The sequence below is a fragment of the Mus caroli genome, unplaced genomic scaffold, assembly GCF_978045245.1.
Source record: "Mus caroli unplaced genomic scaffold, Mus_caroli_1 scaffold_1, whole genome shotgun sequence".
Classification (NCBI taxonomy): domain Eukaryota; kingdom Metazoa; phylum Chordata; class Mammalia; order Rodentia; family Muridae; genus Mus; species Mus caroli.
In genome coordinates, this window is record NW_028227256.1 from 69,611,134 (window position 1) to 69,631,537 (window position 20,404).

The 20,404-nt window shown below is 45.0% G+C and overlaps 1 protein-coding gene across 1 annotated transcript in view; it reads right to left on the reverse strand.

Annotated features, from left to right (window-relative positions):
- The window catches only part of Marchf4 (membrane associated ring-CH-type finger 4), a 109,426-nt gene extending 90,893 nt beyond the window's left edge, over positions 1-18,533 (reverse strand). Inside the window, exon 1 of the mRNA XM_021174418.3 lies at positions 15,994-18,533. Within this exon, the coding sequence (XP_021030077.1) occupies positions 15,994-16,506 (513 nt within the window). The 5' untranslated portion in view covers positions 16,507-18,533. The remainder of the gene's footprint in view (positions 1-15,993) is intronic.
- Positions 18,534-20,404: the final 1,871 nt, after the last annotated feature.

Genomic DNA, 20,404 nt, shown 5'->3' on the forward strand with positions numbered 1-20,404 from the left:
TGCATATGTGTGTGCATATATGTATGTATGTGTGTGTATGTGAGCATATGTGTGTGTATGTGTGTATGTGAGCATATGTGTGTATGTGTGCATATGTGTATGTATGTGTGTGTATGTGAGCATATGTGTGTATGTGTGCATATGTGTATGTATGTGTGTGTATGTGAGCATATGTGTGTGTATGTGTGCATATGTGTGTGCATATGTGTATGCATGTGTGTGTATGTGTGTGTATGTGAGCATATGTGTGTGCATATGTGTGTGCATGTGTGTGTATGTGTGTGTATGTATGTGTGTGTATGTGAGCATATGTGTGTGTATCTGTGAAGACCCAGTGAAGGTGTGTGACCCTCTGGAACTGTAGAGTTGTGAACAGTTGTGAACCAGCAGACATGGGCGCTGTGAGGCCAACTCCAGGTCCTCTGGAGGAGCAGAAAGTGTCCCTCACTGCCGAGCCATCTCCCCTGTGCCCTTACTTAACTGTACAGAACAGCTCTATTGTTTATATGAACTCTATGTTGCAGACACAGAACTCTGTGATTCAGAAAAATCAACTGATTCTTTTTTTTTCAAAAGATACAGAGCTAGTAAATATCACAGCTCCCCAACCCATCCCTCTACACCAGAAAGTCCCAAGGTTTTCACGTTTAATAAACGTCCCTTATTTAAATATTTTTTAACTTTTAACTTTTAAGATAATCTTAGTCTTATTTTTAAGACACAAAAGCAGAGCAAAGTATTGCCATGTACCATCCACCCAACTTCTTCAAATGTTGATGTCTCCTATGAACATAATACAATAATCAAAACCAAGAATTTAACTGTGATATAAGGCTACTGTTGAACCTACATGCTTTATTCTAATTTTACTAGCTACCTCTACTGTCCAGAATCCAGACCAGATGCCATATTGCATTTAATTATCATATTTCTTTAGATTCTGCTAGTCAGTACTAGGGAGGCAGAGGCAGGTGGAGCTCTGTGAGTTCCAGGCCAACCTGGTCTGCATAGATTCTGCTCATCCAGGGCAATTCCCTGTCCCTCTTCATATTTAGTGACCTCAACACTTTGGGAAAGTACAACAAGCTATTTTTAGAATAGTATTTAATTTAGACTCTTTAAAATATTCAAAAAGTTTTACAAAGCCCCTAAATGAGATAGCCATATCAACTACTGCCCGCATCTCAGAGAACATTATGACAGTGAAAACAGGAATAATGTAAGAGCCAGAAGATGACTGCTGTCTCCTGAACATGACATGGTTACACTCATGAACACAGCAACATGGTTACCTGGCTACTTGTACAAGACTTGCATGAATCAAGCCATGATTGGATTGATGAATCAACTCCATCATGGATAAGAGAGAAGCTCACAGGCTTCCACCCCAGCAGAGTAACTCATGGCTACCTCCTTGGTAGCCAATGGCTAATGGAGGGAGGTCATTTGTCTCTGGAGGTGTGGTCACTGGTAGGTTGCCCGTGTTCCCGTGGATGACCTATGCATACGTGGGCAACACCCATTGGACTATAGTGACTTATTTAAAACAAAACAAGATGACAAGAAGCTAGGAGTGAGATGTGCAGGAACATCAGGGGAGTTAGAGAAGTTGGAATGGGGTGGATGCAAACAGACTACACCATCTACATGTGGGACATTTTCAAATAATAAAAATATACTTTAAAAGTTTTCAATTATCCTGTAAGCTTCTTGGTCCACCTTCTCTTTTGTATCTTTTATAATGAATTATAATAATTAACTTCTTTAAAAATAATTTTATTTTATGTTTATGATTGTTTTGCCTGCATATATGTGCACCACATGCTTATTTGTATGTGTGCCACATGCTTGTTTGTATGTGTACCACATGTATATATATGTACCACATGCTTGTTTGAATGTGGTATGTGTATCACATGCATGTATGTGTGTCACATGCTTTTGGGGGGACTAAGGTGATCAGAAGAAGGCATCAGAACCCCTGGAACTGGAGTTACAGACAATTGTTAGCTACCATGTAGGTATTTGAATTTGAACCCAGGTCCTCTAGGAATAGCAATACACAGTGCTCTTAAACACTGAACCATCTCTCCAGCTCCTAATAATAAGCTTTGTAAAAGTAGGCTGGTGTTAGGCTGGGGCGAAAAAGTTTCATGTCTTCAAATGATCATAGCTATATTTTAAACACCCACTGAGCATATTTATTGACAAGGCTATTCTACATTGAAGAATGTTTTTGATTTTGTTCACCACAATGGCTTTTCTACCCATTTGAAAAATGTTTCATGTATCTAAGGTAACTTTATTTAGTTGACAGGCGATGCTGGGGTAAATTTGGTTTCACATACCCCTACATTCACATGACCTGTGTCTTGAAGTCATCAGCTCACAGTCACACACAGCAAGGCAGAAATTCTCCAGGAAACTTTGCAGGAAGTGATGGGGACTGACAAGGTCGGACAACAACATCTAGAGAATGTTTACTGAGTGCTTGCTCCCTATTGTATTCCGGCATGGCTTAGTCTCCTGAGAGCTTTTGCAGACAACAATACCCTGTTATTATCGTTCTTATCCTACCGTGAAGGAAATTAGGATTCGGAGTCTGTGACTCAACCAATGTCACACATTTGCACAGCAACATTGGGATTTATAGCCCTGATTCTGAAAGCCTCACGATCTAGCTTTTCAGTCCTTTGTCAAATTTAGTGTCCTATGGTCTTATCCACCATGCTAATTTTATCAAAACCATATTTGACTCTGGGTTCCCATTGAACTCATTTGTGAAACAGTTTTTGCATCTTGTGTCTAAATTCTCTCCCCAGCTTGGTCTTTAATAATCAGTTCTAAAGCTGATTCTCCTTTCTCCATTTTTCCTTCTTCCTCCTCTTCCTCTCCCTCCTCCTCCTCCTTGTCCTCCTCCCACCTTCCTCATACTAGGAATCAAACCCAGGCCCTGCACACGCTAGGCAAGCACTGTTCACTCTCCTTTCCTAAAGCCATTCTGCTTGAGAAGCTGATTCTGGTGGAAGGTGAAACTGGGCTCCTCCCTCTAATACAGTGCTTCTCACCCTCAGATGACCCCTGTGTGGGGTCACTCAACCCCCAAAGGGCTCTTGACCCACACGTTGAGAACCACTGCTCTAATGTGTCACAAAGGCAGCAGAGCTAGAAGCAGCCTGAGTATTCTCAAACTCAACCTCCTTTTATAAAGGAGGGAATGATGATGATGCTACTAGTATTTATGGAGCATGAACTGAGGAGCAGGCCATGTATTCAGTGTTTGCCACAGAGTATATCATTTGATATTTGTAACTACCCTGAAATAGCAAGACCACCACCATTGCAGAAGAGGCTCCTAGAACTCACTCGTCTCTGAGCATCGACTACTTCTAGGCACTGGTGTGTATGTGTGTGTGTGTGTGTGTGTGTGTGTGTGTGTGTGTGTGTGTGTGTGAGGTTTCAAGACGCAGCCAGTGAGTTGTAGATGAAATTCGTGTCCCTCTGAGCTAAAGCATGTGAGGCATTGGGTCCACTCAGCGTTTGTCCCTTTGTTTAGGGATTCCCAGACTTTCCCAGGGAAGTTCCTGATCTGACTGCAGTCAAATTCTCTCTGAACACAGCTGTCTTAGTTGCCACTTCCTTCCTGGGCACATGGTCCTGTGTCTTCCTAAATAGTCCCATCCTCCTGATCCAGTGCCCGAAGCTCTAGCTCTCCCCTGTGCTAGAACCCCAGCTCAGTGGCTACGTTTCTTTCCCCTACAGAACTGTCTCCTGATGGGCAGTATTCGTAGAATCATCAGCCACCTTGGGATTGGAATAAAAGAACGAAGGAGAGAAGCATCAAAGGCCAAACCCTATGGTTTAGAATGTAGACTTCATAATATCATAAGCAGACCATGGCCTCAAGCTGCATTGCACCGCCTTCCCGAGGTCTTTTGGAAGTTCACGAATGTTTCAGAACCATTTTTAAAGTGTATGGTGGCTAACTGTCATAGTCAACTGGACTGGATTTAGAATCTCCTAAGAGACACAGCTCTGGCTGTACCTATGAAGCTGTCTAGAGAGATGCAAGTAAGGGAAGACTCGCTCTAAATGTGGGTACCACCAGGCTGTGAACAATGGATAAAGAGGGGAAAGGAGAAAGCCAGCAGAACACAGGAGCTCCCCTCCTGCCTGCTCCCGACTCACACAGAGGTAAGCAGGCTTGGCCAGCATCCCTTCCCCTTCGTGATGGACTGCAACCTCAAATTGTGAGCTCAAAATAAAATCCTTCTTTTTTATTTAAGATTTGTTTATATGTATTTTTTTAATATGCATTGGTGTTTCACCTGTATGTGTGTCTGTGCAGCACAGGCATGCAGTGTTATGTGGAGGTCAGAAGAGGGCATCAGATTAGTTAGAACTGGAGTTATAGATAGTTGTTAGCCACCATGTGGGTGCTGGGAATCGAACCTGGGTCCTCTGGAAGAACAAGTGCTCTTAACCCCTAAGCTGCCACTTCTCCAGCCAAATCCTTCTTTCTTAAGTAGCTTCTTGCCAGATGTTAACCACAGAAATGAGAAAAGTCACTGCTACAGGGTGTGAAGCCCAGGTGAGCGTTATTCAGTCATGGATATTTTCTGTGTACTCAACCTATATTACTTTCTTCAAATCTGTCATTTATTTTTAATTATCTCACATCTTTATTTCAGTCCATTTTCTCTAAAGGGGACTTTCTGCTGCTACCATAAAAGAGAGCTAGTGTCATTTGCAACAGAAAAAAAAGAAAAAAAGCCAAATTGTAAGACTTCGATTCAACAAAATATTACCTAGAACTAAAAAATGTTGTTTACACACACACACACACACCTAGAAGGACATGGAGGAAACATAAATGTATATCACTACGTGAAAATGCTGATTGATACTCTAATGGTGGATACAAATCATTATACATGGGCAAGGCTGAGGAGAAACCCTTGGAACAAATAAAGCGAGCACCAAGTCCTAATGGACGCTGGGTAATGAGGTTAAAGCTAGTTAATCAATTGTAGCAAACGTACCTCTGGGTGGAAGATGGTGGTGGTGGGAAGACAGGGAATGCGTGGGAAGTCTCTGAACTTCCTGCTCTGTTTTACTGTTAACATAACATTGTGCTAATGAAAAGACTATTCACAAGAATAGGCACAAATATAAACAAAGTAATCAAAAGTTCTATTTAGATATTGGAGTCTATCCAAAGGCTCTGAGTCTCATGCCTTCTCTTTTTGTTTACAAGGGAGATTAACAACTTTAGAAAAATGTTAGAGACAGATTGTTACTGCAATAAGATTTCTGTCCTAGACACAATCCTAAGGCAGGAGAGCAAACTGGAAAGGAGCAGTCTTCTTACGTGTGGGTCAATGTTATTTAGACACATATCTAAATCCTCTTCCAGATACCCCAGGGGTGGCTGGACTGCAAATGCCCTGCAGGTGTAAGTGAGGTTTCCTGCGCTTTCTCTGCACACTTAGACTCTTCCTAGCTTCTGGGGACTCAGAGCTCAGATAAAGAAAGGGCTTTTTCTAAAAAACAATGTCTGCCATTCATAGAGCACTGATTGATAAAGATCAATCAAGGCTATGACTCCACGAGGAGTATCCAATCGTGCAGATGGATAAGGATAACACCATTAGAGAATTTCTGACCCAAGGGAGAGAACAGAGTTCAGCTGAGTCAGGTATCACAGTAATGGGAGCTGCTGAGCAGAGACTCTGGGTCTAAACACATGCAACAATAATATTTAATGTTGGGGTCTCACTGAGGTCCAAATATGTCCTTAAACATTTGATCTTCTAAGGGTTCCAGAGAGGGAACCTGGGAAGTCCCTAAGACATGCTGATGGAAAGGGAGCTATGCCCCAACTCCTGAAAAGCTGTCATGTGCTTAGATCTGTTGTGTATCTGATCAACTTCTTACAAGTGTCCAACTCAGTATTGTATTCTTTCTTATAAACAACGGCTTCCAAGTCCAGGGATGTGAAATAAATAATCTAAGATAATCTGAGGAGGGCCCCAAGTGGGAATGAAATCACATCCTTTGACATAAAACCCCTTGTCAACCTTCCTTGAGACATGGGCGATAGTTGATAAAAGGTATTTATCCTGTTTAGGTGGGTGGGGTTTTTTAAAAGTGTGTTTATGCTATCATTCTTCAAAAGAATAAGGAAAGGTGTGTTTCTGGCCCTGAGGTCTCAAGCCAAGAAAATGATTACTGTGGTTTCCAGAAAAACAATCACCAGCCTTTGTCCTTTCAGTATCAGAAAATTAAATTGGTTGGGCTCTGAGGAGGTTATCCATAGACCTCATATTTGGAATTTTAATTTACACACATATGAATGCACAAATATATGCACACATGTACTTTCTACATTGAATATACTAGGGACCACAGATGCATTATTAACCTGGGATCAACATGGTCCAGGAAGGAGGAGAAAGGTTCGACAATTACTAACCTTCTACTATGTGCAGAGTCACGTCTTAGCCACGACGGCAGCTTCAAGAGGGCTCTGTAGATATTGATTCTCTTTCATCACATTCAAGTTAACCTTTCTATAAACAAGGAAAATAATTTCGTCTGTCTTTCTCAGTAATTCCGAAGACAACTTGAAACTTCATAGACTAGCCCTGAGTATTTGTCCCATTGTGTAACCTAACCCAGTACTGCTAACTGTTTTTACGGTTTCTATTCATCCTAAACACCAGTTTATGGAGTTTAGTTTCTATTCTGGTTAGCTTCAACTGCCAACTTCACACAGCCTAGAGTCAGAAATCTTTATGACATGGTGGCGCACACTTTTAATCCCAGCACTTGGGAGGCAGAGGCAGGTGTATCTTTGTGAGTTGAAGTCCAGCCTGGTCTACATGGTAAGTTCTAGCATAGTCAGACTTTGCCTGAAATAAATAAACAAACAAATGAATGAATAGAAAAACGAGAAAAAGAGAAGAAAAGGAAAAGAAAAGGAATTCTCATGAAAGCAATCAGCTGAGTTTCACATTAGCTATCCTTTTACGGGGCAAGAGGTAACTCCTTGGATCTTAAAGTTAGGCAGAGCCTATATGTTCTAATTCCCTACCTTTTTTTTCTCTGATGACCTCTACTTGTTACTCAAAATGTAAATTATAGATTTGCTTGTAGGCCTAGCAAGACAAATGCCATACAGTCTGCCATATGGAGATGCTAGCTTTGAAATTTTAGCTTTGCATGTTTAACTTGGAGTCGGTAGAGATCGGGAAGCTAAAGAGGCTCTGAGTGGGAAGGGAAGAGGCTTTGAGTGATGAGGGGCTAACAGTACACACGTTATATAAACCTCGAGAAGGGAGGCTTGGGGTTCAAGGTTTAAGTTGGAACTGGGGCAGTGGGGGAGGAGAGTTGGTTGATCTACTCTATAGATGTAGGAAAAATATTATGAAAACCCACTCATTTATTAAGATAATTATTGCAATGCAACTGGGCAACCTCTGGAGAGCTGGGTCTGTAGTTAAGAACACATACTGTTCTTGCGGGGGCCTCAGGCATCTGTGTCAGGTGGACCACAGCCATCTGTAACTCCAGCTGCAAGGGGATCCAGTGCCTCTGGTGCACCTGCACTTACCTGCACACACACACACACACACACACACACACACACACACACACACAAGACTTAAACATAAAATGAATCTTTAAAAGTTTTTATTAAAGTCGGACATAGTGGCATGTCCCTTTAAATCTAGCACTTGGAAGGCAGAGGCAGAGGCAGACAGATGTCTAGACTGGTCCACATAGTGAGTTCTAGGACAGCCAAAGCTATATAGTGAGAACTTGTCTCAAAAAAAAATATATATATATATTAGAGTTTGAACACAGATGACCCACATGGGTTGACGATGCTTTCCCCTAGAAGACATGGACTATCAATGAAACTATCAGTTGCCAAGACTGGATATCTCCCTACAAGTTATTCGTCATGAAGACTCTACATAAGGATCCCTCAAACAACACAAGTTATCGCTGTTGTTATCATAACTGATGGTAAAACCCTTTTGTTGAAGATGCAACACATGTGGATTGTAGAACAGAGGAACCAAGCTGGAACTGAACAGAAAACTTCCTCCATTTTGGCTAACTTTGACAGTACCAGAAGAAGGCCACAGAGAGGGACAACGTCATTTCCCAGTGCTGAACCATGAATGCACCACACTGACCTGCTAGGCAGGCTACACCCACTAGTGCAACAGTGGCATGAAGGTTAGAGAGATAATTAAGCACTTTCTGATTGGATGTGAGCCTGTTCCTCGTGAGGAAAGTCATACTTAATACTACAAACATGGTCAAGGACCCACAGCCTGGGATCCCAAGGGACACAGTGAAAAACCTATTACTGTTGCTTTTCTGCATGGACATACTGTCCAATTGCCTTCTAAATATCTCTGTTTATACCATAGGCTATTGTTCTCATCTTGGCCAAAGAAGCATCTCTCTGCAGTGTGCAGTTAATGCAGAGACTTTTAACTGATCAACATGCTGAGGATAAGTGATCATTGAATATAATCTCCGCATGGGACATCTATTTCAACCCTGCAACTCAAGACCCAGGGAACACTGCAGAAAAGGAAGAGGGGAGAATACCAGAGAAGGATGGATGATGGGAGCAGGGCTCTGAGATGCTGTCTTCTGGGATCGGTACAGTCACTGCACTCATAAGTTCACTGCTGCTGTGGTTGTCCACACAAGATGGAGCCAACAGGATCGGTCAAGTATTCTAACAGGCAACAGTAATGGGACTCAGTGGGTTATAGAAGGGAAAATAAAAGGAGAAGATATGAAGTTGAGGATATTCAGGGGGATATTTGGGGGGAGGAGGGAGTGGGAAGGGGAATTCAGAGTAAACAGGAATGATACATACTCATATGTATGTATGAAATTGTCAAAGAACAAATAAAAATATCCTGAAAATGTAATTTACTCAATTTTGTTCCAAGGTTGTATACTCTCACTTTTGTTTTTCACATCCAAACAAGGAGGTGTCAAATATGCACTGTATGCAATGTACATATGCAAATCCTGGCTTGCGCACAACACATCTTAGGGTGGGGGGGTGCTATCTATGCAGCTTGGGTTCACAATATTCACATTGCAGCTCCTTTACATCCAGGCTCACCTCCATCTCGGCTTTTCCCCGGCAAACAAGTGCCTGCTCATTTCCACAGTCCTTTTAGCATGTCCCCTTCCTTCAGCTTTTCGCCCTCCCCTAAACTCAAAAGACAGAGCTGGGCTTCTCCAGCACTCATGTTCTCACCATTTCCCCATGTTTGTCTTCTTGCAGGCTCTCATGGAGTCTATATTTCACAACTTTCTGCCTTCCCAGCTATAGAAAGTAACTCTCTATATGAATGGCTGAGCTTGAAGCCACACCCAATGAATCCTCCAATCCTCCCAAGCTGAAGTAGATTGGCTAGTGCAAGATGACTCTAGTGAGAGCAGCATGTGGAGAGCGGTTCTCAACCTGTGGGTCGCGACCACTTTGGGGGGTTGAATGACCGTTTCACATGGAGTTGCACATCAGATATCCTGCATATCTGATATTTATGTTACAGTTATGAGATAGAAATAAGAATAATTGTATGATTGGGAGGTCACCACAACATGAAGAACTGTATTAAAAGATCTCAGTATTAGGAAGGTTGAGAACTGCTGATGTGGAGGGTCCACAGACAATTGATTTTAAAACTGTACTATACAGCTGTCAAGACAACAGTATCTTCCCCAAACCATCCCTGGTTCTCTATCTCTTTGTCTCTGCTTCTCTGTCTCTCTCAGTGTGTGTGTGTGTGTGTGTGTGTGTGTGTGTGTGTGTGTGTGAGAGAGAGAGAGAGAGAGAGAGAGAGAGAGAGAGAGAGAGAGAAAGCGACACATCCTGGTACTTTCACAAGCATGGTATGCACGTGTCAATAATACACAAAAATGAAAACTATCCAGGTACTCAACTGAGATTTGAACATCTTTATACTATCTCCCAACAGACAAGGAGAGCATTAGTAAGGTTCTAGGATAAAGAAAGGGTCCTTGGAGCTTCCAGTTTAAGCGAGACTGTTAGAAACTGAATTAGAAACTTTTTTTTTGTTTTTTTTTTTTTTTTGAGACAGGGTTTCTCTGTATAGCCCTGGCTGTCCTGGAGCTCACTTTGTAGACCAGGCTGGCCTCAAACTCAGAAATCTGCCCGCCTCTGCCTCCTAAGTGCTGGGATTAAAGGCATGCGCCATCACGGCCTGGTGAATTAGAAACTTTGAATGGAGGTAGAAACTAAAAGGCACCAATGAAAAATCTGAAGGTGGCAGCCATCGTCACTGGATGAATCTGTATTCTTCAGTCCACAGTGATGTCTTGCTGATCTGCCATGAAGGGCTTGCTCCCCTACCCTGGTATGTGCGTGGCAAAAAGTCGAAATTGTACCAATCATATTGCTATCAACAATTTAGAGTTCCAATAAACACATGAGAGTCCATTCATTTGTTAAGGACACATTAGAATACTATGTATACTCTGCATACTGGGACAAGATGTCCTGCTGTGAGAGAAGCTTTGCAGAAGACAGGGTGCCATTTCTTTATGCTTAGATCTTAAGAGACCCCTGTGGACACTCCCAACAATGTCATTTGTGAACTGAAACTCAAACCAAGAAGGGATCTTGAGTCATCTAGACCCAGTCATCTATATACTTCCCCTCTAAGGCAGCCTTTACCATTTTGCCTAACTTAGATAGAATGAACTTTATAGTATCAAAACCCAAGTTGATGTCTGTAGAAATCCCTCACTGGCCAAGGCACTGGGTTTGTGGCCCTTCTTTCAGACAACATGCTTTCAACATTGGAAGACAATGATTTTGGTTTGGTTGGTTTTTTTGGTGTTTGGTATTTTTTCTTCCTAAACATTTTTTTTTTACTTCAATTACCCAGACTGTGGATACGTCCACTTGAGCAAGCATTTCATCAGTTAATTTAGAATGTGAAGCATGTGTCAGGTACTGGGCTGAGATCTGATGATCTGGTGAAGAAAAAGCACCTACAGGTTGCTTCCTTCCAGGATCTTAGAGTCCTTTCATGACGCTTCCCTTAGACCCAGGCAAGTGTCCCTGGCTTTAGGAGGTTAATAGCTGTCCTCTCTACAAGCACACCGGTCCACAGAGAAGGAGTCGGCAAGGTTGAGGAACCCTGTGCCTCTTCTAGAAAATGCTCCAATTACCTGGGAACCTGGAGTTCCTGCCCAGAGATACAAGAGCCTGCTCCCAGGACCCGCAGGATTTTCTTCTTCATGTCTATGAACTTCCCTCATAAGCTAGAGGACTAAGGAAGAAACCATTTCTCAGGGAATGGTATGAGCAGAACTTAGACAAGAAAATCAGAGGAGTCTGAGGCTATCTCCATTGGCTAATGCATAATTCAGACAAATCTAAAAGTTGTAAATTTAAATTCATTTTCCTGGTTGCTCTGAAGGCACAGTAGTCAGGTTGAGAGGATAGAATGGTTGTATTTAACAGTTTGTTAGCTGGCTTTATTACCTGTAAATATTTTAGCTTACAGTACGTGAGCTTCTACTATCATCATTGCCTAAGATCTGTAAGTTTTAGGTGTGGGTCTATTCATTGTGTGAGGAGACAATAATGTAGTAAGCACACAAGGAAATACACAACAAAGCTGCCATTCCTAGAAGAATAAATACACTATCTGGTCCTAAACTGCTCTTCTCAATCTCTACTTTTGAATTCTCAGTGCATTTGGCAGTTCCCCTTCTCCTTATAAAACCTTTATTCTAGTAAAGCTTTGTGAACAGAGCTTTCTGGAAGCCAGCCCCAAAGAACATGAAAGGCACCCAAGTTTGTTAAGTTCCCCAAAACCTGTTTCCTGCTTTTCCTTAGATCTAAAATATGCAGCCCCTGCCTGCCCTGCTCTGGGCTGCATCCTTGGCCATTAGCCCCATGGACCTCCAGGCATCCTGCAGCTTCCCGTGGAGCAGGTGGTTTCACTCTTTGAGAAGGCACACTTCCTCTCATCTCTTCTGCTGCTTCCTCTCAAACCTCAACCTTTCAGCCTGAATCTGTTTCTTCTCCCTTGGTCTTCAGCAGCAACAGAGAAGCCTTCCTGACTAATTGGGGGGAAAAATAACAAATCCCTGCGAATCCTGCATTCCTGTCTTTCTGAATAGGTATCCACCCCACTGGCTGTTTGGAAACCTGCCTCTTTCTTGTTCAGATAATAAAGACATTCACTCAGGTTCATCATCTGTGTGTTCTTGATCTCTGTCAGACCCTGTGATGTCTGGATTAGGCTGTGACATCCTAGAGGACTGGGCCACATCTAACGTGGGTCTCTTAGCCACTGTTCAGCAAAGCAGCAGGTTTAAGTTGGCTCTTAATAAAGACTTTGGAGCTTGAAGCAGAGGGACAGCACTCTGTGCCTAGAGCGTAACACATGCAAGAGAAGCCACCCATGAAAGTCCTCAGCCCTCTGCCAGCCTGTGAGCTGGGGCACACTTTAACAAAGCAAGGGAGCGCTGTCGTGCACCTGAGAGATAATAGACAGTAACAGAACACTGCCACAGCTATTCTTGTAGTATCTAACTTGGTGTTCAGAGTCACCCTACAAAGCAGGGGATTTTACAAACGAGGACTCTGAGGAAGCACACCATTCGACCATGTAACTAGTTAATCACTCCAATTCGGGCCATCTGGCTTCGGGCAGCCTCCGCTTACCATGGTGCACTATTCTTCCGGGGGGGGGGGTTGGATAGCATTAGCCACAAGTAGAGAGTAGAGGGCTGTATAAAAGCCCCTAACATATTCCCTCAGGGGCCTTCGAACATGGTCTTTTTGGAACAAATGCCTGAGAGGAGAACAAAATGGCTACTCAGAAACTTTCCAGCATGGCGTCAACAGGTCCTCAAGGCATTGGTTCACACCCTATCTTTCTTTCTCCCAGATCTCCTCCACTGTTCCTCAAATATTCTAAATCTGCTCACATTTAGATTTGGGGGGGGGGTGTTGTTGTTTCAATGGAATGGTTTTTCCCCCAAATCTGTGCCCTGCCAGGTCCTCCTCATCACTTAAATGACAGCTTGGACAGAGCACTCTTAGGAAGGCTCGTCCAGTTGGTTCCATGGAGTATAGATACACGTGTCTCATCCCTTCCTCTTCCTTCATTCTGAACTCATCTTCCTGTTTGTTCCTGACTTCTTTTTTTTCACTGTGCATCACCATCTGAAATCACCTTGTTTGTCTGCTAGGTCATCTGCTCATTGCTGTGTCCCCACTGGAAGGCCAGCTTCAACACAGCAGAACTCTCCTTTGCTTTGTTCCCTCACGGATGCCTTGTCCTGTGCCTTTGGATGCCTTATCCTGTGCCTTTGCATCCATGTGCACGACACAAGCGAATGGATACAAAGTTCTCCGTGGAAACCTGCAGGTGTGAATTTAGCAACCCTCCGCTAACCCCTCACCACAATCCTGTAAGCATTTCCGAGAAGAGGCCAAATCTTTATTTTTGTCAATCTTTTGGATCCTAGAGTAGCGGCAATCGAGAGTGTGGTGTGGGGGAGGGGAAGTTTTTAGTTCCTTTGTTTGAACATGGAAAAGGCCAAGACATTCAGCTGTTTGGGTGGCAAATCACTCCTCTCTTAGACCAGGTAGACAACTGCTTCACAGCACTCTCTCTCTCTCTCTCTCTCTCTCTCTCTCTCTCTCTCTCTCTCTCTCTCCTCTCTCTCTCTCTCCTTCACTTACTTCTCCATCTCCCTCTCTTTCCTTTTCTATGTCCACCTCTCATTTTGCATCTTTCTCTAGAGGACCCCAGCCTCTCTCTCTCTTTTGTCTTCCTTCCTCATTGAAATTCTGTGAAGAAAAGTGAGAAGAAGGTGGGAAACCGTTTTCTCCAATCTAACATGACACATTTCTCTAGTTACCAGTGTAACGCAGTCCCATTAAAACAACTTGGTTCTGACAATGAATAAAGCCTCCCAAACAAGATAATCTTTAAGAAGTGGCTTGATTTGGTCTGGTCTCAATGCAGACACAGCGCCTCCCAACCTCCCGCATAATAAGAGAACCCATTCCTCTAGTGATGTTAGCTTTTTTTTATTCCAAGTTCCATTTATGACACATAGTAAAGATGATAAACAACGACAAAAGTCCCCAACCATTAATCAGACCTTGTACCACAAGCAGGCATTTCAGAGTTATTGCTAATGATTTTTTTCTTTTTCCAATAAAATACAGCTTTTCCATGATCAAAAAAAAGTTAATCATATGTTAATCTCTTACAAGGTATTTTCACACTTCTGGGCTCTCCTACCAAGGAAAGATATGGGAAGCAAGTGGTATCTCATGGAAGTTGGAAAAGAGGCCTAAAGGCATAGAGTTATTTGAAGAATACTTCACAGCAGGTGAAATATTATCTCAGCACACGTTCCAAGACTTGCTGTTTTCTAGAGACAAGTGAGCCCTTGCCAGAAGGCGCGTTTCCAACAGCCCCCCATGATACGTACACATGCGCCAGCCCATATGGGAGAGGGAAGAAATAGTTCAGGAAGTTAATAAGCAAAATCACTCTATGTTATGGAAAAGCCGAGGCCCCCTGAATGAGACAAATTCTGACACAAAGTGAGGCTCATCTTTGCCATCAGCCACAGACCCACACACCTACAGAAGCTTGGTATTAGCAATGGAGTGCTGTGCTGGAAGAAAAGCACCGAACAAGCAGTGTGGACCTCCTCGTCCACCAGCATTGCCTTTGCTGCTTCAGGTTATCATAGTCATAAAGAGGAGGAGCCCAATTGAGATACTTACTCCCTACTTCCTTTCATAATGCCCAGGCTGCTGTCCCAAGGCATCACCAGTCTCTAAGTGCTCTGCCCATTCAGAAACATGGGAAGAAAAATGAATGAAATTGCCAGCTAAGCCTGCAGCTCACACTGTAAGCAAGAACAGGGTTTATCAGCAATACCAGTGTAGCATCCTGCTGCACTGACACCTATCCATGAAGACCCAAACTACTGAAGTGAACACAGAGCCCTGCCCACATCCCAGTCAGATGTTCCCTCTGCTGCATCACCAGCCAGACCTGATTTACAGGTGAGCCTTTTCTACCTGGGACTCTTTGTTATGCGTTCTCACAAGTCAGAACTGATGTCAATTAGCATATCTGTCCGGAGGACACCAGACAGTCAGTGGACTGACAGGAGTGCTGTCTGCAGAGATCTGAATAGACAAGGAAGGGAGAATTTGCCTGACTCTAAAAAAAAAGAAAAGAAAAGAAAAGAAAAAAATCTCTGTTCCATGCCGTGGATGGTGAGAGTTTAAGGGGAGGCAAGGGAAGGGGGAAAGATCTAGCAAGATTCTTTCACTTAAACTCACTCTGACTTAGAGTATTTGCTTCCAGTAAGGAAAATTCAAGATCACCAAGAAGTGTCTTGGAAAACTGAGGTAGTCTCAAAGAAACAAAACAAAACAAAACCCAAACAGGATGTTTGCACTTCAATCTGTGAGAATAGGAGGCAAGACCATTATCTTGCCACAGCTTCAAGAAAGGAAGAAATCTGAATGTAGAGCTGGATATGGGCTTTGGGATGGGGTGTGTGGTTCCACGAGCAAGAAACCAGCTAAAAGTGGTTCTTAGCAACAAGCTTGAAGGGCCCTCTGAGGCTCCTATTTCATTGCTTCCGGGGCTTCTGTTCTGAGAAGCTGGTAGAAGTTTGGGGGCGAAATTGAAAAGACTTACTTTGGGAGAGGGTACAAAACCAAAGGGAACTGAGTTTGTTACCAAATAGACTCCCTGCACCTATTGGTCAGCTTCTCTACAAGAAACATTGTGAAACTTGAAACACTACAGCCCTTGACACTAGACATCGCACAACAGATTCCTGGGGCAAATAATTAAATGGCAATCTGCCCAGCCTGGAGTTAACACACACCAAAGCAGGGGAAGCAGGGAGAGGACTCACCTGTTCTGGTCCCTGGAAACAGATGCGGCAGAGGGGAGTTCTCATACCACTGTCCAAGCTACTTCCCAGAGAGTAGCAGTCCTCAGTTTTCTCCTTACAGAATTCATCAGAGGAAGCACTGCTGAGCAGGGAGGCAGGTGGCCCTGTGGCTGGGCCATCCCAGTCATCATCCCCAGAAGGAGGCAAAGGTGGTGGAGGTGGCAGAGGAGGGGTCTCCCTGCCCACCGCTTCTCGGGGGCCCCTCCAACCTGCCCACCCCCCGGCACCCAGAGCCGGAAGGGTGTTGTTGTTGGCCGCCACACCAGGGAGCTGAGGGTCGCCGTGCATGGGCAGGGGCGCTGGAGGGGGGCGCCTCAGTAGGAAAACCTTCAGGTCATTGAAGAGCATTCGACAGCGGCACTTGAGGAGACCCTGGTGGCGCAACATCTGGGGAGCTGGGGTGCACAGTCCACAGCTGTACCAGCCGCAGCAGCAGCACCACCACCACAGCAGCCCACCCAGGGGCATGAGCATGTGATAGGGAAGCAGAGGACTGGAGAGGGGCAGCTGGAGTCTTTGAAGAGGTGGGTAGGGTGGGGCTTGGGGTCCACAGTGTTCCTGTGTTCCCTCTTTTCTTATTGGCTCTTCTTATAACCCCTCCAAGCAGCAAATAAATTACCCTCTTGGACTGACAACTCTGAGTCAATGATTCTGAACGCTACTAAGGAAATGAAAAGTAAAAAAAGTTTTTCTTGCTCTAGCAGCCCCGCCCCAACCTCAGACTTAGTTCTGGCTGCTGTCTCCTTTCTGTCTTTGACCCCAGAACACTGCTGGGAGCAGGGCAACAGAAGAAGCATCGAGGCTGGGATGCATGACCAATGTCTAACGGTTAAAAGTTCCCAAAGAAAGGGTTGCTAGCTTCTTCTCAAATCTCTAGGCTGTAGTAAATCTCTTTTATATAAAAACGGTGGATATAAATCAAATTTGGAGCAGCTTAGGGAACTCAGCTCAGTAAAGAATTGAGAATTGCACATGAGAGAGAGAAAGACAGACTGTCTCAGGTAGTACGAAGTGGTTGGGGGAAAGGCAAAATTGGGTGGGGGTAGAAGACGTTCTAATTCTCTTGGGCAGAAAACCGGGGCAATTGACCTCCAGCAGCACCAGAGTTGCTTTTAAGAGAGGAATTAGGGGGGCTGGTTGTGGGTGAAATTGGGCAAAGAGCTTCGCCTTGTGCTTCGCCTATGCAGCCAAAAGGCTACACAGAAGAGGTGGGATATAGGGCGGTGGACCAGGAAAGGATGGAGGAAAAAGAGATCCTTAACCCTCGGAGGGTGCTGCTGCCTTCCAGAGCTTAAGGTCCTGAATAGAGGAAGGGTGTGTGTTTGGGGTTGAGAAGGTGACAGAAGGATCAGAGAAAGGAGGTAGAGAAGAGGGGCGTGTGGGAGGGGAGAGTGAAGGAGAATAGTTACATGATCTCAGCCCCCAGCCCACTCCAGCTGCAGTCTGTGAGTCGGAGGCCCCTCCCCTTGGTTCCATCAAAGGTCCCTTCGGGCGAGGTTCGAGAGCTGGAAAATGGGCAGGTCCGGGCTGGAGAGTGGCTTTGCTTTCTCCTCCTCGTCCTCTTCTGGGTCGCTGTCGCCCTCCTCCTCCTGCTCTGGGTCTGCACGCGCCCGGCGCTGCTGCTGTGGCTGCAGAAGCGACTGCTGGTCTGCGTCCTGGTGTCTCCCAGGCGGGGGCTGCTCCAGCTGGTCCTCTGGCTGCTGCCCGCGGTCCAGCGCGGTCGCGACTCCAGGCTTCATGATCCTCCTCCTCTTCCTTCCCGAGGGGCTGGCCCTGAGCCCCCGCACCCGGGCAGTGCTGCCATGCAACCACAGACAAGGCAGGCGCGGGGGTAGGGGCGGTGGGTAAGTGATGGGGAGAATAAAAAATAAAATAATACTAATGGAACAATTCAGTTCTCAGATAATCAGGAAAGAGTGCTTCTGGTGGGTGGGGGTGGAGGAGGGCGGCTGCCAGGTTCTGTCGACAGCTCTGCCCCCGCTCCCCCCACCTTGGGCGGCCTCGGCCCGCTCTTTGCTCCCACCCCCACGCCGCCCCTCCTTCCTCCGGCTGCCTCTGGCTGGCTAGGCTCGCTTGCTGTTGCTACCTCTCCCAGATGCACCGAGGTAAGGCTTGTTTGCGGTGTACGCTGAAGGTGGGGAGGAGGAATAGAGACGGTGTGGTCGAGATGGTCAGACAGACGGCACTTGGCTCCAGCTTGGTCCTGGAGACTCCCCAGAACCGTATATAAATATATCTCTTAGAAAAGCCGAAAAGGAAGCAAATCAGATTCTAGCCTGCTGCCAGGTGTTGTCTTCCGCCGTTGCTCAGCACCCGCCGCCGCGACTGCTGCCCCCCTGGCTCAGTTCCCAAAGGGGTGGTGCTGGAAGGGAGGTGCCCGGCGGTAGGCTGGCGGTCCGGGGACTGGAAACAACCTTCTTAGAGCGGAGAAGGCACCAGCTACTCCCACCCGAGCGGCCGTGAAGCCGCTGCTGCGTTCAGCACCTGGGTGAGTGGACAGCTCCCACCCAGACCCCGCGCGTCACGCCAGTGGGGGCCTGACGCAGACGCCGCTGAGGGATGGAGGAGGGAAAGAGCGAGAGACTAGGAGAGAGGGAGCCACAGGAGGAGAGAGAACTGTTTGAAGGAAGAGGAAGAAGATAGGGAGGAACCAGGGGAAAGGGAGGTACGAAGAGAAGGAGGGATTTAGGAGAGGAGGGAGGAGGCAGTGAAGAGTAAAGGAGGCAGAATGGGAACTTGGGTGGTGGAGTGATGCGTGCATTCACTCCAACGTCTTTTCCCAGATAGAAAGAATTCGAGGTGTACAGCACCATTCGTAAGCTCCCTGCCCACCGTTCGTCCCTCTCACCGCTTCCCTCAGCACGTATACACCCAATACAGTTCTCTTTTAACCAAAATCTATGATGCTCTTCTTTACACGCACTTAAAGTAGATGTCACTTGGTAGCTTTGGAAAAGATAAAGTTTTGTGACTTCCATATTGAAGCTGGCCCCTGGTGGAGATTAAATCTCTCATGACTTAAGAACTCATGAGAAAAGTGCTTCTTAAACCTTGAAGCATTTTTGCCTTCTAGAATTTAAACTGCAACGGGAAAGGAAATATCCTCTTTCATCTTTCCTCTGCCCTCCTCCTCCTCCCCTCCCCCTCCCCCCCTCCTCTCTCCCCTCTCTCCCTGACCCTGCATTATGTGTTGGATTCATTTTTATTCTCATATGCCTAAGTCAACCTAATATTCCTAGGCTTGAGGTAAGATACATATTTGTCATATGGCCACCATTTACCAGCGTCATCTTTACTTCAAGCTGTTACGTTCTTTCGGCTGTGACTCATAAGAATCCAGGGCAATAATATACCCTCATGCTAACTAAAATCCCTAGCCCTCCCCCATCCGAATCTTCCACAGAGCCACCAATGAGGAGAGATTGGAAGTTGACTTTAATTTCCTCTGCCCTTTCTTCTTATTTGTATCACTCTACCCATCCTTGTCAAGGCATTTCCAATGATCAGAAGCGTATTCCTAAATGCAGAGACCCAGAGAGAAGGAAGCCCAAAACAAGCTATATCAACACTCGCTGTTTACAACTGCAGACTTGGGCCATTTGTAATTTAGAATCCCACTCCGCCCCACCCCTGCCACTCCTGTTAGGGTCACAGACTTAGAAAACACACTGCAATGAGTCATCTACAGAGCTGGGCTAATTATGCTAATGCACTTAGAAATTCTGATGCTGTAGACAGAGTAGAATGTAAAATCACCACACCAAAAAATCACTGGCATGAAAGCTCGCTCAGTGAGTCATAAGGAAGCTGCCCTTTTGTTGGTGTCTCCATGGATATTCATCGCCCTGAAACCGAGGGAGCGGACATCAATTTCTAGGTCTTGGCCAACCAAGCATGGTTGCTTGGCTGAATCATGTCCCAGCACCTGACATGGAGGCTGAGAGCCTGCTCAAAGTCAGTATTTGAAAATGATGCCAGAAAAAGAAAGAAAGAAAGAAAGAAAGAAAGAAAGAAAGAAAGAAAGAAAGAGAAGAAAGAAAAAGAAAGAAAAGGAAAATGATTTCAGAAAAAAATGATAAAATAAAAAGAAAGAAAAAGAAAACGGTGCTTGCTAGGCCACTAAGATGGCTCAGAGGTGAAAGTGCTCGCCCCCACGCCTGGCCTGAACTTGATCCTAGGGATTTCTGGTGGATGAGATAACTGCCTCCTGCAACTTTTTCTCTGACTTCCATGTGTATATCATGACACACAATGCTCCCCCACATACACACATATAATAAATACAATAAAAACAATGCCAATGTTTTAATGGCGATAAAACAATGCTTATATTATTGATACTTGCGTGAACACTGCTGCAGAATAAACTTTA